Here is an 18,491-nt window from a genome sequence, read left to right as displayed (position 1 = left end):
TCCCCCCAAGAAAGAGTGTCCTCCCAGGAGACAAAGTCCTCCTCCCTGACACCAACCATTCCAGATCGGCATCCAACTGTGCCTTACAGATGCCACACTAATGAAAGCCCTGGCTTTTTCCATGGCTTTCTTGATCACTGAGAGCAGTAGGTGGTTTCCAACGCCATTTACTTCCAAATCTCCTCCTATGATTCATACAGTGGAGCATGGTTTGTAATGTCTCTGTGCTGGGCTTCTCACACACCCAGACAGCACCACTGAGGCCCACTGTAATTCCAGCATCTTCTCCTGGTGGCAGAGTTGCATTTATACCCCCACACACACACACACCCCAATTCCAAGACTCATTGTATTTGATTAGGAAAAAGAATTTTTTTAATACAGAGTATTTTTAACCTGGTGTGGGAGGAGAAAGATGGAATAAATATGACAGAATGATCACACATGGGTAATTACACATGTAAATGAGTTCAATTTGGTAATTTTCTCTTGAATTCCTATTTACACAGTTAACATTTTATTCTAACCCCACACTACCACTGCATTTTGGGGTAGTTTCCTTTTATTCTTATATGTCAATTCTGAAATATTAAAAGGAATTTAGAACAGTTTGGTATAACCACTTTTCTCAGCTTAGACTTTTTTCAGATTTTGCCATCTACAAAGTAGACAGTGGACAAAAATTCCTCTCTTCACTTAACAAGTATTATTAATTGCTTTCGTGTACAAGGTCTCTGATGGGTCTCTGGAGAAAATAATCCTAGTCATATAGGAACAGTTCCCACAAAACTAAAACACAAAATGTAAATAATAAGGTAAAAAGAACATCCTGAAGGGATTTACAAATGGTGAGATGGGAGAAATTACTTTTGGCTGAGAAATCAGCACGGGCTTCCTGGAGGGAGTGGCATTCAAGCAGGACCTTGAAGGACAAGAACTGTGTATATAGGAAAGGGTCAGGTGTGAGACACAGAGAGTCCATGGAGAGTGTTTGGAGGTGTCTACAGACTGCTGGGAATTCAGGACCAGGCCCGGGGGGAAACATCCTAAGGCTGTGGGAATTACAGACACAGGAATGATCATTTAAATCCTGGCAGACCTGAAGTATCCAAGGAGAGTAAGACAAGGATGAGGACAGAGTCCAGGGGAAGCAGGAGAGAGCTGCCGGCAAAGCAGCAGCAAGGGAGGAAAGAGGCCACTGGACACGCCAGACACCATCAACGCCCAAGGGTGACAGCACCTTGGCTTGTGACTGTCCATTGCACTGCCGCCTTTGAGTCATGTATTTTACTTTATTGTACTTAGAAAATATTGTACTCATAAAAATTTTCAAACATACAAAAAAGTGAAGATAGAATAACCCCCCCCATACCCATTCATAAGAAGCAACAAAGGTAAAGACGTGGCCACAGTCTCTCTTTTGCTGTGTGTTTACTTTACTGACAGTTGATGGCAAACCCCAGGCCCCATGGCATTCCGCCTCTGCACCCTGCATCATGCCTTGTTAAGAAATATGGGCCGGGCGCGGTGGCTCACGCCTGTAATCCTAGCACTTTGGGAGGCCGAGCCGGGCGGATCGCTAAAGGTCAGGAGTTCGAACCCAGCCTGAGCGAGACCCCGTCTCTACCAAACATAAAAAAAAGAAATTAATTGACCAACTAAAAATATATATACAAAAAATTAGCCGGGCATGGTGGTGCATGCCTGTAGTCCCAGCTACTCGGGAGGCTGAGGCAGTAGGATCGCTGAGCCCAGGAGATTGAGGTTGCTGTGAGCCAGGCTGACGCCATGGCACTCACTCTAGCCTGGGCAATAAAAAAAAAAAAAAAAAAAAAGAAAGAAATATGGACAATTGAGAAGAAAATTTCAAAGAAGGAGACAATTTTAAATTGTTGGAAGTTTTATGGATTACATCCAGACACTAACACTCTGTAGGAACTCACTGGTGGCCTTCAAGAGAGGAGTTTCAGTAAAATGCCTGGAGCAGATGACCGAAAAGCCACAGATGAAGTCATCAGTGGGCAGAGTTGGCGTGGTTATAAATAGGACAGCAGTTCATCAAGGCAGCTGGGCCACCGGAATGATCTTTGTCACCAAAAAGAGATTTGAGCAAGCTTGCAAGTTGAGATAAAGAATCAAGGGAGTGGAGGGAGGCTGAAGATGTGAGAAAACAGGTAATGTGATGCAGCAACATTCATTCATTCCATTGAATATTAAATAAGCACGTATTACGTGGCTACATTCCTTTTGGCATGGGCCATCAGATGGATAAAATCCCTGCCCTTGCAGAGCTAGCACTCTGATGGGGCACAGATAATAAACATGTGTGAAATATAATGCTCTATAGTGATAAGTACAACAAAGGAAAATAAATGGCTCAAAGGAGGTGGTGCAATGGGAAGAGCTTGAAAACAGGCCAGACAGCTCCTCGGTGCAGATCTGGGGCCAGAGAATCTCAAGGTAGGCACAGAGGCAGCGGCAGGAACTCATGCTGAATTAGCTTCATTTTATAGAAAAAAGGAAGGGAGAAGCTCATAACTTCTAGACCCTTCCAGACACTGAGACTGCTAATACTACATGAATGGACACTTTGACATACTTTACTGCTAAAATACAAGAGGACATCATCACAACTGCAGCTCAGAGCAGAGCAAGGAGGCAGCAATGCATAGAAAGAAAGCACCAGGTCTGTTTATCAGCCAAGTGGACTCCAGGCAATTTATTCAACTTCTCTGAGTCTCAGTTTCTGCACCTGTAAAATGGGAATAATTATTCCTATGTAAGAGGGTTTTGTGAGAATGGGATCATGCATGTGGCGCTCCAAGCACAGTGCTAGGTTCACACCAAATGACCGTTAAATGCCGTCTTAGAAAAGCAAAGCCATCCCAGAAAGCAGCTTTGACAAAGTATAGCTGTTTCAGAGAAAATCCTTGGAAGGCTTCATAAGACTTCTCTTCAAAATGGTTACATACTCTTCTTTTTGGTTTGGAAAATGTTATGCAATTAAACACACATCCTACTTTGTCAAGATTACTGTTGTCCTCAAACCTCCAAAATTACAAGCCCACAGCTACCGGTAACAACAAACGGAGAGAGATGTGAAGGTGACGGAGTTCCGAAGAGCTGAATTATCCCATTTCCTCACATCTGCAGAGTCAGCTCGCCAATGCTCATTCCCCTCCTTTTAACTATTTCTCGCTTCCTTTCAATCTTATGTGAGCTATAAGGTTAAAGAGCCCTTGAGGGGTCACCTTATTCGTCTCAGCCTTAAAAATAGGTAGAGTATATCAAAAAAACATGGTGGTAATTGTTTAGGGAAAAGAAGTTATAGAGTTCATTTAATTTTGTCAAGCTAATTAGCAGAGGTCCATGGGCGCCGGCTTGAGGGAAATGAGGCCAGTTCTATTTGAAATCACGTTTGGGCCAATAAAACTCTGGGTCCCTGCACTTCACTTCCTCAGAGCACCCTCACCTCCCGCTCTGCCTTCCATTTTACCACAAGGATTTAGACAAGTGTGACGATCCCAGAGATATACTCTAAGGATATAGATGGGCCCCGACTGCACTAGCACCCTCGTGATCAGCTGCATAAATAATGAATTCACCTGCAGATGAAACTCAGCTCTCACTAAAAAAATTAATGATCAGTACCCAAAATATGTCTGGGTTAGATCAAAGAATAAATTATCCTCTCTCAGTTCAAAAGTGATTACCAGCCCACTGTCCCTGCTTGTTCACGGGCAAGCAGCTGCCCAGCTATTTATCTTATTCAGGGAAAACAAAATAGATGTCTGTAACATCCACTGTTGACATAAACTTTTATTTGCTTTCAGGTATTTTGCTTAATGTCCAGGAGAGGTAAAGAAAGTGACTGTGAGCCCTAAAGTCCTAATCTACAGTTTTTCATTTTAGACTTACTAAATGGAAAGATGTCAGGACACGGTCTTTTGGGTATCGAAAACAGAAATCATTTTCTTTTCAATTTTAGCTCAAACAGTATAAGAAGAGATTCAAAATATACTGTAATGTGCTGAGAAACCAGTGGGGCGGGGGAAAGCCCTGACTTTTTTAGCACTTGCTGATTTCTCTGGTGTAACAACCTCATCATGGCCAAGTTACCAAGAGCCAGCTCAAAATTCCTGAAAATTTAACAGCTGGCTCTCAAAAGTTGTTTCTGCACACCAGTGGAGCTAGACAAAGAGGTGACTGGTGTGAGATTTCTTTCATGCCTTCTTCGTGAGTAAACTGAATTGTTAAATCACTTAACAATGTGAATTTCAGGCTATGATCACATTAAATATGGTGTGTCATCCTAGGTAGTCATTAAAACTCAAGTTATAAAAGAATATTTAATGGTGCAGAAATAGATTTAGGAAATACTTTCCGTGAAAACAATGTGCCCAGTATGATCCCAACTTTGCATATAAAAATGACTAGAAGGATATATCCAAAATGTGAATTGTAATCATCTATTAGTTGTGAGATCATGTGTAGGTTTTATTTTCTTCTTTGTCCTTTTTATATTTTTCAATTTTTCTTCAATGTTTGTTATAACTGGGAAAAAATTCAATAAATGTTGCATATTTTAGAGAAAAAAAAATACAGCATTTCAGATTCTTTTATGTCCAAAGAATCTTATGGGTAGACTGGCTAGAAAATTGAATCAGATCAATTCTATTTAAATAAGGCTAAATCTTTGTCCTTTGTTTTTGTGATGTCTTACCGTTTTAAAAGTATTGTCAAATGCATTATCTAATGTGCTTATCCTTGATGCAGGGAAGGCAGGTTATTTATTATAGCCTCATTTTGCAGATGAGAAAACAGAGGTTTGAAATGATTTAATGATTCAGCCCTGCTGGCATGGCTAGGAAAGCCTCTAAACTGAGACTTTCCCCTGGATTCCTGAATGCCACCCCTGAGACCTTCCCTCAAAAACAAGCTGAGGGAAGCTTTGTTCGTGGCTCCTTTGTTCAAGTTCTACTTGCACATCTAGACCTGATTCTGCAAGGGGTCACTCTCCTCGTCTTGCCCATTTTAAATGCCCAGAGTTTAGTCTAGAGACTAGAATCATCCAGGCAGGGCACACTCTGTCCAGGCACCAAAGCCACAGAGAACGACACCTACAGTCGACACTTTAGCTTGGAGATGATGAACATGAGTGGAGAATTTGCTGAGAACTATGCATGATGTTCTACACATACCTATTTACAACAATCTGTAAAGGACATATAACAGGTTCTGATATGTTTCCATATCTTCTAAAGAAATGGGGAGCACCCTTTAAGGGAATGGCTGAACAATTTCTGGGTAGCTCCTGTCTGAAGACTTTGTTGGGTCCTCTGGGATCTGGTGTCTGTCTCCTGCTTCTGGGTCCTCACTCCTGCTCACTGGCAGTGCTTTGCCAGGCCTCATGCACCAGAAACAACAGCACACCAGGCTTCTCACTTGTAAGGGACAAAGTAAGAATGTTGCCTCAAACAGGTTTTAGCAGATATACAGGACAAACTGAAAGAGAAAAACAAAAAACCCCAGCACTCTGACGAGACCTCATGCAAAGCAAGAAAAGCCAGGCCACCAGGCATCAGGAGACAGGTGGGCCCAGGTGGGGTGGCATGCTGGGAGAGATAGGCCCCTCTCCTGTGTCACCATACAATACAAAGAACCACCCAGTCCCACCTGGACCCCTCACAGTGGGCACTCTAGGAGGCTCAGGGAGCCCTTGCCCACCGCAGTGGCAAGGCTACTGCTTCTGCTTCGAGGGCACCACAGGCAGAGGCCAACGTGAGGACTGTCTTATGAGACACAGTGTTTCCTGGGACTCTTAGTTGCTTCAGTGGAGACCATGTGATACAAATATGTGTATGCTGGTTTCCATCTACACCCCAGGGGTGGTTAGCTAACTTCATCTGAAGTACCCTAAGCGGAATATAAGTGCAGGGATAGAAAGCTAATCAAAGGCCACTCTAGAGGAAGCCACTAAGGCATCTGAGCTACACTTATCTTTTGATTCACAACAGAGGCTTAGTCAATTAGCACCACAGGCATTAGAAATTACTTTTCATTGGTAAAATGAATTTTCAAGAAATGTGGATTGTGCAAATATCCAACAGTCCCTTTTGGCCTATTATGAACAAAGCATAAGGAATCAAGGGCCCAACTGCCTACAACTTTGGAATGGTGCCTGAAAATGACTGGAGCATTCTTTAACCTGTGTAACCAGAGTTAGTTGAATCTTGTGGCTAAAATACTCTCCCATCTGTTCTGAATAAATATTTACACAAGGTGCCACCAAAGCACCTAAGAGGACAGACACCTGGGATTGCATCAAATTTATCAAGGCAGGATGATTGTCTTGTTGCCAGTGGGTGTTGACACTTGCTTTCACAGTACCATAGTCTACCTCTTAGCAAGTTTATAAAAGGGGAAACTTAGAGAGTCCACTCATTTTTAATTAGAAGTTGTCAACAATCTATCAAAAAGAACTTGCCAGGTACACCTGTCGTCTCAGCTACTCAGGAGGCTAGATGGGAGGATCACTCAAGCCCAGGAGTTCTAAAAAAATTTTTTTTAATTAAAAAAATAAATTTTAAAAAAGAACTCAATATTTCTTCTGTTTGATCTAGCCAAAAAAAAAAAAAAAAAGAAAAAAATTAAAAAAGAACTCAATAATAATGAATGATCAAGTCAACTTTACTTAGGATTTTTTGCTCTGATAACTTTACTATCCTCAGAAACAATTAGGGAAATTCTGAGTGAAAGCTAAGTGACTCACTATCCACACAGTACTGCCATGTGACTTGATTTGTACCCAGAAACAGAAAGGGGCCTGGGGAAATTTGGGGTTACCTTTAATTCCTTGCATTATCTTACTTACATTCACAGTGCCATGTTCAGTAATGTGTACATTTCATGATATCAGGACTTCTGAACTCAATCAAATACCACAATTCAGTTTAAAAATCAACTTTAAAGCACTTTAATCTTTATTGTACTCCTGATTATAAAAATAATACACTATAAAAGTTTACATTATATAAAACTGAAAAACTAAAAATTCCCCCAGAATCCCACCGTCAGAGGGAATTCCCATCCCTCCTACTCTGATAAGTATTCTTCGAGATTTTTAAAGCATATACTAGTAAATAAACAGGATAAAGTGGAATCCTACTGTACATATGTGCTAGTCTGCTCTCGTGCAAGTTTTCAGATAGTTCTGACAAATAATTCAACTGATCAGTTTCTCCAAAGAGCTTTATGCATTTAATTTTCAGACAAGATTCAACCACACTGTGGGTAGAAAAACCTATACAATTTTCTTATCATTCATATTAAATATTGTCCCAAGTATTAAAGGTAAATTGAAGTTCTTAAAAAATAGGAAAGGAAGAATAATGAACTTGATACAGAGGAGAAAACAGTTCAGAAAATTATCCCACTTTCTTATCAAAATAAAAACTCCTAATTCCAATTCCAGAAAGTACCATAAAATGGCTTTAAAATTGGAATTTGGGAAATAATCACCTCTTCACCATAAAATACAGCTATAAAAGTAATGCTACAATTCTTCTCTTTTAACATATAAGGGTAGAGGGACAGGGCAGAGTGAGGGACACAGAGTAGAGTTCAGGTTTTGTAACTGTCAAAGGGCAATTTTGCTTCAACCTCAGACAGCTGCATTTGTAATGCTTTCAAGACATCTTCCATCTGTTGAATTAAAATAAACACATGAATATGACTAAAAATTATACATGGTAAAACATGAAAATATACATTGTTAATGCAATTTTGAACATTTCATGCATTACATATATTTATTCAGTGTCTAATATAACTATTTAGAGGCATAAACTAAATTTTATAAAACAAGACATAATTCTGTTGACAGTAATTCTCAACCCATAATCTATGGCTCCTTTATACACTCATCACCATCTTGCCTATCTGGCCACAAAAAGATGCTAACATTCAACAATAAAGCTGTTTACACCACAAGAATCCAATCAAATAAAATATTGATTTGAGCCAAAGATATTTTTCTAATTTAACAGTTTTAGAACATATACTGTTTTGATTTTGGCATGAAATGTCTTCCTTATCATTTTGTTGATAAAGCTTTAGCTTAATTTATAGTCTGGTTTCCAAAAATAACTTTACTAACAACTGAAATAAAATAAGCACTCTCTTATTATGCAAGTGCTAAGATCAAAACAGAGGACATTATGAGAATTACTGTTTGTGGAGGAGCCCTTGTTCACTGGCAAGAAGTTGTTCATACAAAGACATAAAAGGTACAGAATAAAATTACCTGTTTTAAAGAATTTTCTATTTCAACTCTGCTTTCAAGATTAAAAAGCTCTTTATCTTCTGACACAATTTGCTTTTCAGCGGACCCTAAAATATAACTAAAGTACAGTACAAAGTAAAAATATGAACCGAGCATGGTATCCCAGCTATGTGGGAGGCTAGCGTGGGAGGAGTGCTGGAGCCCAGGAGTTTGAGGCCAGCCTGGGCAACATAGTGAGACCCCCGTCTCAAACAAAAACAAAGTTAAAATATGAAAAAGGAACAAATGCCAAATTCATGTCAGTTAATAATACTAAAACTCTGTGTATATTACACTGTATGTTAGTAACAAGTAAACAAGTAAAACCCCTATTCTTGTTAATAGCAACCTACCTAGGAAGCTGGACTATATGAAGTCATGTCTTTCTCCTTAACAGCTTTGACCAGATATTTCTACATATTAATCTTTAAGCACTTCATTATTGGAATAAACTTGCTCTTTAGTAAGCTGGGTGGCAAAATATATTCACAGTTCAAAATTCTAAGGGCAAGTTTAAAGATCTTGCAAAAGTCATTGCTTTCTTGCTTTATATAACTTTTTGGAAATGTGTGTTTTCAAATTTGACTTTTAATAGTAATTTGGACAGAGGAAAGACCATGTGAAGACACAGGGAGAAAACAACCATGTGCAAGCCAAGGTGAGAGGCCTCAGGAGAAACCAGCCCTGCCTACACCTTGATCTTAGACTTCTAGCCTCGAAAACTGTGAGACAATAAATTTCTGTTGTTAAAACAGAAATAAGTAATTTATGAAGTCAACTCTTGATTACCTAAATTTGGGCAACTTCAACAGTTATCCTCCAAGTTATGCTTTGCTTGATTCTTTAGAGTTTATGAGATGCTATAATTTAGAAAACTACTGAATAGCAGAAAAATTAACTTGGCAACAGGATGAAAACAGGCCCAGTACTGGTGACTAAATAAATCTAAACAGCAAGGAAGAAAATGCCAGTGTTTCTCAAAAGAAAACTGGTTCATTTGCATTTCTTTAGAAGTTTTTCGTCACATGCAGCAACTTCAATACATCACTTCTTTTGTCAAATAAGAACAGTCTTCTCTTGGAAACCCTATGGGTTATATTCTTAAAAAACAGCACAGTAGGCAAAATTGCAGAAGGCAATTAATGTCCTATTTAGAAAGAGAAAGAGAGATAAGGTAGAAAAATTAAATGGCACTGACTAATTTATAAAACTGTAAATAAATATTATAGAGGGCATATACTTCTAAAACAAAACCAGGTTTCTTGGCATTAAAATCCTGCCCCAAGCCTAAATTCAACTGTTCAGGAAAAATAGCTTCAATACTATGATCCTTGGGCAAAAATCTTCCATGAGTTTTCTTGTATACAAATAATATCATTTTTAAAAGTTGTGTACCAACTCTACTGTATTAAGATTTCATGTTGTTTATAGTCGTATTCTCCCTTACTTAATTTCCACAAACCTTGGTAAAATTCTCACAGAGATTAACAGAGGATTTGTTTGGGCCTCAGTCTTCATTCATATATTAAGACCAAAATAGAATCTCTCTCCAGACAGACCTACACTTCATAAGGGGGAACAGTATTTGTTACATTATTCTTTTGTGTAAGGGCTACATAAAGTTTGCAGATTATAGAATTTTTATCTAGGCTGGATAGTAGTGGCTCATGCCTATAATCCTAGCACTTTTGGAAGGCCAAGGTGGGAGGATTGCTTGAGGTAAGACATTTGAAACTAGTCTGAGTGACAGACTGGGTCTCCACAAAAAATAGAAAAAGTTAGCTGGATGTGAGGGCTCACACCTGTAGTCCCAGCTAATGGGAGGCTGAGGCAAGAGGTTGGCTTGGGCCCAGGAGTTTGAAGTTGCAGTGAGCTATGATAATTCTACTGCACACTACCCAAGTGATGGAGCAAGTCTCTGTCTCAAAAAAAAAAATTGATCTAAACTTGTCTAGTTTCCAAATAGGTGGCAAAACTACAATTACGAAGGAATAATTGAATCAAGGAATAATTAGAACAGTAAAAAGAATACTGTTTTAAATTTTTTTGAAGAGGAAAAAATCTAAGATATTTAACAGGAGTGATAAAATAGCTTGAATAATAAAGTCTAGGCACTTTCTTTCCTTCTTAAATTGTTCCTCTTTTCTTATATGTAAGATTTCTTAGGTGACCTTAAAGTACTGAGGGTTATATCTTTTCCAGGATAAGTGAAAATATACTGCAGTCAACTGATTTATTTTTGTACTTTCTTTAAAGGTCAACGAATTGGAAGACCATTAAGATATCTGTGGCCAGGAGCAGTGGTTCATGCCTGTAATCCCAGCACTTTGGGAGGCCAACACAGGAAGCCTAGGAGTTTGAGACCAGCCTGGGCAACGTAGAGAGACTCTATCTCTACAAAAAAATTTTTAAAAATTAGCCAGGAGTGGTGGTGCATGCCTGTAATCCTAGCTACTTGGAAGGCTGAGGCAAGAAGATTGCTTGAGCTTATGAGTTTGAGACTGTAGTGAGTGGTGATCAAGCCACTGTCCTGCAGCCTGGGCAACAGAGCAAAACTCTCTCTCTCAAAAAAAAGATGTCTGAAATTCTATAACTGATGTCTGTCTTCAGCCCCTAATTCACAGTTTTCTAACACTTTTTAGAAATCTTCAAAATTGAAGGCTTTTCCTTGCGTTTCTCAAAAAAAGCAGACAATTCTTTACAATAGGAAATAGCTGAGCTTTGTATTTCTGCTTTTCCAGAAAACCAAAGTTGACTTCTTTCCTAACCATTTTGAAATTTCTATTTCATGATATTCTAGGAGGCTAAAAACTTGGGGAAGAGGCCAGGTTTGGATTATAGGCTCACACCTGTAATCCTAGCACTTTGGGAGGCAGAGCAGGAGGATTGCCTGAGGCCACGAGTTCTGAGACCAGTCTGAGCAAGAGTAAGACCCTGCCTCTACAAAAAATAGGAAAAAAAAAAAAAAAACCTGGGGGAAGAAAGTTGGACTATATATATTGATCCATACCATAGCTTTAAAACAATCCTATTAAACTACATTTAATTTTTAAAAACAACTAAACATTTTCACTCCAAAACAAAATTTCAGTGTTTTCTGCTATAATTTAGAGTGTCTAACTTTCCTAATAACAAATAAATCATATCAAAACAAAAAAATCACTGACTTTATTGTCAGAAATTATTACTTGAAAATATATTTTAACCAGTGTTGATTTTAGTTCTGATATTTTCATGCCAATTTCTTTGCTAACTTAACTTCTGAGACAGCAGCCATTAGGTAATCATTTGTATCTCAAACTTACCTTTCAACGGCTTTAACACTGAGGCAAAACAAGTCCCTCTTATAATCAAGATGCTTGGGAGTGCATCTATATATGTAGCCAAGATTGAGTGAGCACCCTGTGCAGTACAAAGTCTGAAGAATGCTGCAATAAAGAAATGTCATCACTTTAGGAAAGAAAGTAGCAACTCATTATAACAAAAATCCCATTGTTAAAATCTACAAACACTTAAGTTTCTAATGTTATTCTGGCCATATTAAGTTATATATACAAGATAGGAAAAAAAACGATAGTAAGATATTTGCAATGCAAATGTAAGGACAGTCATCTCCAGGCCACAATGCCTTAAGCATAAATACAAGAAACATAACAAAAGCAATAAGAAGAGAGGATACTAAGGTGGTGTTGTTTTTCTAGAATATAAACCCCTCAATCTGGCATTACGATTTGCAACTATGAGATAAGTGTTAAAGACTATGAAGTAAGTGTTAAAGACAATCTAAAGAAGATAACTACAATGAAACAAGTGTTATTAGTTCTATCTGAAATCTTATTGCCTGGCTGGTTCTCAGCCTGATGTCTAATCTCTCACTATTAAAAGATTTGCAGGGCCTGGGACTGCTGGAGCTCCTGTGTTGTTTGCTTCTGACCACAAGAAACCTTGTCTGTTTATCTCAATAGGGGTGGGTGGGTGGGAGGCTGGGTGTGTGATATGAGCATTTTATGTGCGCCATGACATGAAAAAAGTGGGTAGCACTGGTATAAGGTATCATTTGACTTTGAGATTTTATGATACAGATATTTTCTTTTTCTTTTTTCTACTTTTATTTTTGATTTTCTTCAGCACCAAGCCTAAAGACCCAAAAAGAGAAAGTCAGAATATGCTCTTAGAAATCTAGATGCCGGGCGTGATGGCTCATGACTGTAATCTTAGCACTCTGAGAGGCCGAGGTGGGCGGATTTGGTGAGAGGCCAGGAGTTTGAAACCAGCCTAAGCAAGAGTGAGACCCCGTCTCTACTATAAATAGAGAGAAATTAATTGGCCAACTAAAAATATATAGAAAATATTGGCCCGGCATGGTGGCACATGCCTATAGTCCCAGCTACTCAGGAGGCTAAGGCAGAAGGATTGCTTGAGCCCAGGAGTTTGAGGTTGCTGTGAGCTAGGCTGACGCCACAGCACTCACTCTAGCCTGGGCAATGAAGTGAGACTCTGTCTCAAAAAAAAAAAAAAAAAGAAAAAAAAGAAAGAAAGCTAGAAACACTAACATCTCAAAATCTAAGGGTAACCACAACTGCTCAAGAAATGATACATGTGAATGACTGATTTTATACTGATTACCATGAAACCAGCAGTATCCCAAGTAACCTTACTGGTAGTATTCTTTCAAGGATTTTTACTTGAAAAATAAACATGTTCTCTAACGTACATACTCACATAGATAAAGCCTTACTCACCAACCGTTTTCCTTTTCACGTGTGGATAGCTTCTGTTCCTTATCCACAGAAACATTACAAGAAACACCTAGAAAGAAAGAACTAATGTATTAATGTGGTTTGTAAATACACATGCAGATATCTAGGGAATTTCTTGTCCAACTTTTATTTCAGAATTCAGAGGACCAGAGAAAATAAGAGCCCAAAGTCTCACACACATACACACACAGGTCCAAATTAAACGTCCTGGAGTCTTCTGGGAAAAGATGGCAAAGTAAGAGTTACTTCCTTCCTTTCCCTGAAAACCAATAACATAAAAAAATAAATAAAATTAGAGGAGAAAATTCAATTGATAGTGAAATGTGGAACCATTAGAACCTCAATTCACAAACTGCAAATAGTTTCTGTCAGTGTAATTGGGATCAAGGCTGGGTGCAGTGGCTCCTGCCTGTAATCCTAGCATTCTGGGAGGCTGAGGTGGGAGGATTGCTTGAGGTCAGGAGTTTGAGACCAGCCTGAGCAAGAGCGAAACCTCGTCTCTACTAAAAATAGAAAGAAATTAGCTGGGCGTAGTCGTTCACGCCTGTAGTCTCAGCCGCTCGGAACATCACTTTAGCCCAGGAGTTTGAGGTTGCTGTGAGCTAGGCTGATGTCACAGCACTCCCAAGAATTGCACAGGCTACCAAGCAGGCATTCATGTATAAAAACAAGAAAACATTTTCAAGCACTCAAATTTGTTTTCTTGGGATGAGGGAACCATTGATGATTAATCAAAGAAACTCAGGAATGGGAAATATTTCTTATATTAATAAGAGTACTGGCCGGGCGCGGTGGCTCACGCCTGTAATCCTAGCACTCTGGGAGGCTGAGGTGGGCGGATTGCTCAAGGTCAGGAGTTCGAAACCAGCCTGAGCAAGAGCAAGACCCTGTCTCTACCATAAATAGAAAGAAATTAATTGGTCAACTAATATATATAGATAGAAAAAATTAGCTGGGCATGGTGGCACATGCCTGTAGTCCCAGCTACTCGGAGGCTGAGGCAGCAGGATTGCTTGAGCCCAGGAGTTTGAGGTTGCTGTGAGGTAGGCTGACGCCACGGCACTCACTCTAGCCTGGGCAACAAAGCGAGACTCTGTCTCAAAAAAAAAAAAAAAAAAGAGTACTGAAGTCAAGTAATGAATTCACATAAACATTATATTAAGGCCATATTATGGCTATAGAACAGAACGTAAATGTTACAAAATTTGACAAAGTAAAAATAAACTAACTCCAATTAGGTAAGGAGGGAATGAAAAAGGTTCCAAGAGCTCATTTCTTTGTCTTGGTTGGAGGAGGTGTTAAATCATTTAATCAGATTATCCAAAGCTAACAAATCAAGATATTTATAGTTTTTAAAATTTAAAAACTACTGATATAAAAAAACTAAATAACAGAAATAATAATATTTCTACATGTAAAGCAAAACAAAGAAAAGAGGCCACATGGCAAAAGATAGAAAAGCTATAAAAACAGACTACAGATAAGTGAAAGACATAATACCAAATATGTTATTTCTTAAAAAGCTATAAGCAAGGTAAACTCACTCACTCAAAGAACTTTTATGGTATCAAAAATCTCAACCCAAATATATATATGCTATTCTAATGGTGGCAAGGCTAGAAACAACCTAGACCTCCACTGATAGTGACAGACTGGGTGGATCACCAGCACCCCTATTAGAGAAATCACTTAAGTGGCACTTGCTATGCATTCTGAGTACATGACACACATTAACTTATTTAATTCCCACAATTACTCCATGTGAATATTATCCCCATTTTACACAGGAAGAGAGGGACAAAGAGGTCATGTGGCTTACCCAAGGACACAGAGTTAGTAAGTGGCAATCTCAGCAAGGGTACACCAAGCAGCTGGCAAAAAAAGTGAAGTATATCTACATACACTAATATGGAAAAATATTCAGTACATGTGGAATAAAAAAAGGTTGCTTAACAGTATGAATAATCTCAGGTGTGTTGTTAAAAATTTACATGTTTAAATACGTTCACACATGCATGGAACACATCTGTGACTATAAATGAGAACAAGGCATGTGTAATTCTGGGACTATGGTAGTGTGTGGGTCAAGGGATAAATCCTTTTTACTTTTAGGGTTTGATTTTAATGGGCGCAAAGGGTTACTCTCAAGGAATCACTACAGGAAATGTATGTTATTAGCTTATGTTTAACTACTGTAAAGGGATTCAGCAATAATAGTTCATAAACTGATGTACCCTTATGGAAGACAGCAAGTCCCAGAAAATTCCAGACCACTAGTGGACACTGGTATGCCCCCTTTATTCCCAATATTACATCCAGAAAGGAAAACACTCCACAAATAAGCTGGTGGTGAATTTCTGCCACCAAAATATTTACAGAATCCAAACAGCAAAAACATCACCTTGAAAAACACAATCCAAAAACAACAGCCTAATATTACACCAATTCAGAAAAACGTATGTGAACCACTTTACCGCTAAATACTGTGAAAACAATAAAATGAGGGAATGGTGGGAAAACATAGAGGTAACTGGTAGAACCAGGATTAAAAGCTAGAACTCTGGCCTTGTTAAAACTCTTTTAGTATGTCGTCCTGCCTCTCCAAATTTGATGGGGTTGTTGGTGCTTTTATTGCAAGTTACTAGCAACTCCATGTTTGTAACACTTGAAACTATAAAGGTATCCGATGACAGAACCAGTAAGATCCGAGAAATCAATCTTGACAACGCCCTGCAGAAAGTAGGCAGATGGAAAGTTTAATTTCTCAAATAAACTATTAAAAATATTATTCACTGCTTGGCGTGGTGGCTCATGCATGTAATCCTAGCACTTTGGGAAGGCAAGGCGGGTGGATCGTTTGAGCTCAGGAGCTTGAGACCAGCCTGAGCAAGAGTGAGACCCCGTCTCTACTAAAAAAACAGAAAGAAATTAGCTGGCCAACTAAAAACATATAGAAAAAATTAGCCCGGCACAGTGGTGCATGCCTGTAGTCCCAGCTACTCCGGAGGCTGAGGAAGAAGGATTGCTTGAGCCCAGGAGTTTGAGGTTGCTGTGAGCTAACTTGACACAACAGCACTCTAGCCCAGGCATTTGAGACTCTGTCTCAAAAAAAAAAAAAGAAAAAATTATTCACTAATTTCTGTAGGTATCAATAGTACTGGCTACATCATAAATGCTTACAATCTAATGGCCATTTTTTCTAGAGTCTTTTAAAAAAAAAGTATTGCCATTTGTTTCTAAATAATGCTCACACTGAGGCTGATTCAACCGCTCCTCTTATGGGATGGGGAACCCCAGAAAAAGACAAGTCACTCGTGAGCTCAAGTGCAGAGGTGATCCTTCTCCTCCCCGTTTGCCGAGAAAGCTAACACTCTCAAGATTTTTCTGCTTTTAAAGTTCCTGGGCAGTGCCAAGGAGCCCTCCCCCTCCAGGGCCGCCCAGGTGCGGCACACCTGGGGAGAAGGCGGCCCCAACCTCCGCCCCCACCCTACCCCGGCCCGGCCCAAACTGACTGCGCAGCAGGATGAAGTTGGTGTCCCTCTCGCTGGTCACCCAGCTCAACGAGTCGCCCAGAGGCCGCCGGCAGCCAGAGCACAGAAACACCAGCGGCATCTCCTCTGCCACCGTCGCCTCCTCGAGCCGCGCCTTCCCTGTGTTGCCCACAGACGCGTCCCCGTTTGTGGAGCTCAACATGCTTGCCCACTTCTGCAGCAGCTGGTGGCGGTTCGAGTCTTCGGAGAGCCGCTTGCTCAACAGAGAGGAGTCACTCCACTTGCCCTTATCGCCACACGTACAGCTGATGGAGGATACTCCGCCACAATCCAGGGACCAAGTGCCCGCCATTACCTACAAATCTCCCGCGCCCCAGAGCACCACGGGGAAAATGCCCCTGCGCATGCGCGGGGCGGGGCGAGGTGGCGGAAGCCTGGAAGGAGCCGAGGCCTGAGGGAAGCGGGCCGGCGAGCAGCCTCTAGTGCGCATGCTCGCGGTTGGCGACGGGCAAGCCCGGGCCTGATAGTCACTGCGCCTGCGTCAGATTTTCCACCCTAAGGAAAACTGGAGATCATGCCTTGTTCGCTTAAGGCGGTTATTCAACCCCTCGCCAGGGGGGGACGACGTAGTTGAGAAAGTTACGGGCTTTATACATTACTAGCTCCTCACCAAGACCTTCATTATGGTTAGTAACAGCGAATACGCCGCCGCACGGTACCCAGGTAGAGGGGTTGGGAGCGCACTTCCGCTTCCTGTGGCCTCGTCCTTACCTGAGATGCTGCAGCCCCTCAGACTTTAGCTTGTCCAAGAATCACCTGGGGGGCTGGTTCAAGAAAGCTTGCTGGGCCCCACCTTCAGATTCTGGTTCTGTAAGTGGAGGTTTAACCCTAGAATTTGCATTTCTGACAAAATCCCCGCCAGCCGTGTGGATGTTGTCAGCATTGGCAACTCCACTTTAAAAAAAAATGTGTGTTTGTGTGTCTGTGTGAATTGGCAAATTACAGTTGTGTATAGGCAGCTCCACTTTTGATTACCACTGCTCTAGTTTGTGTGCTTCCAAGGGGCCAAGTTTCCTTGAGGTGGAGAAAGCAGGGGTTGTCGGAAACCCCCTCATCTAACGTTCCTTTGCCCATTGTAGACCCACTGCTAATGGTGGGGAGACAAACTCGGTAAAATAAAGAGGTTTATTCTGAGCCGAATAAGTGTGACTGCAGCCTGCTGAGCCACACCCAAGAAGCCTTGAGTGAGTGCTCCCAAAGTGGTGGGGTTACAGTTTGGTTTTATACATTTTAGGGAGACAGAAATTGTAGGTAAAATCATACATCAGTACGTGGATGGTGTAGTTGGTTTGGCCAGAAAAAGCAGTACATCTTGAAAGGGAGGAGGGGGTCTTACAGGTTAGGTGGATTCGAAGATTCTTTGATTTGTAATTGGTTAAAGAAATAAAGATTTGTCTAAAGGCTTAGAATGTTTTCAGATAAGGAATTCTGCTAATCAGAGAGCAAACCACAATATACCAACTCAGTGATCTGTGAAGCAAACTGATGGTCTTTAGGTGTGACTTAACCTTTGCCTTGAATGGCCTTAGGTCCTGTTAATAATTTAGTGTCTTATTGTCAGAAGGGTCTGTTTTGTCAGTCTTATGCTCTGTGTTTTATCATTAATGCTGGTCAATCCATGTATCTAAACTCCAAAAGGAAGGGGACATAACCAGGCATGTTTGACCTCCCTTCCCTTCATGACCAGGAACTCAGTTTTAAGGTTTTTCTGGGGTCCCCTTGGCCAACAGGGTCTGTCCAGTTGGCAGGAATGGGGGAGGTGGATTTTATTTTGGTTTACACCTAGAAAGGGGCCGGCCCCAGATCACTCAAGCTAGCACTGGAAGAGAAAAGTTGAAGAAGCTGATATGGGCAGCG

The 18,491-nt window shown here is 40.4% G+C and overlaps 1 protein-coding gene across 2 annotated transcripts; it reads right to left on the bottom strand.

Annotated features, from left to right (window-relative positions):
* Nucleotides 1-6,970: 6,970 nt before the first annotated feature.
* On the bottom strand, nt 6,971-16,967 carry MIS18A (MIS18 kinetochore protein A). Of its 2 annotated transcripts, none has more exons than XM_076000487.1 (5): nt 16,575-16,967; nt 13,066-13,132; nt 11,629-11,751; nt 8,306-8,402; nt 6,971-7,704 (listed from the first exon to the last, which is right to left on the bottom strand). In XM_076000487.1, the coding sequence occupies exons 1-5, from the start codon at nt 16,924-16,926 to the stop codon at nt 7,624-7,626; spliced, it is 720 nt and encodes a 239-aa protein (XP_075856602.1). In that variant the 5' UTR covers nt 16,927-16,967; the 3' UTR covers nt 6,971-7,623. The 2 variants fall into 2 exon arrangements, with proteins under 2 accessions (XP_075856602.1, XP_012636371.2); XM_012780917.2 differs by having other exon boundaries at nt 16,596-16,967.
* Between the last annotated feature and the right edge of the window lie 1,524 nt (nt 16,968-18,491).

This window comes from Microcebus murinus, chromosome 1, assembly GCF_040939455.1.
Source record: "Microcebus murinus isolate Inina chromosome 1, M.murinus_Inina_mat1.0, whole genome shotgun sequence".
In the NCBI taxonomy this organism is placed as follows: Eukaryota; Metazoa; Chordata; class Mammalia; order Primates; family Cheirogaleidae; genus Microcebus; species Microcebus murinus.
The sequence above is the reverse complement of the archived record's forward strand: the minus strand, read 5'-3'. Positions and strand labels throughout refer to the sequence as shown.

Coding starts and splice junctions, on each gene's coding strand:
- MIS18A (XM_076000487.1), bottom strand. CDS start 16,926: ATGGCGGGCACTTGGTCCCTGGATTGTGGCGGAGTATCCTCCATCAGC. Junction 13,133..16,574: donor TCAGTTTGGGCCGGGCCGGG/GTAGGGTGGGGG, acceptor CTTTCTTTCTAG/GTGTTTCTTGTAATGTTTCT. Junction 7,705..8,305: donor TAGAAAATTCTTTAAAACAG/GTAATTTTATTC, acceptor TTAATTCAACAG/ATGGAAGATGTCTTGAAAGC.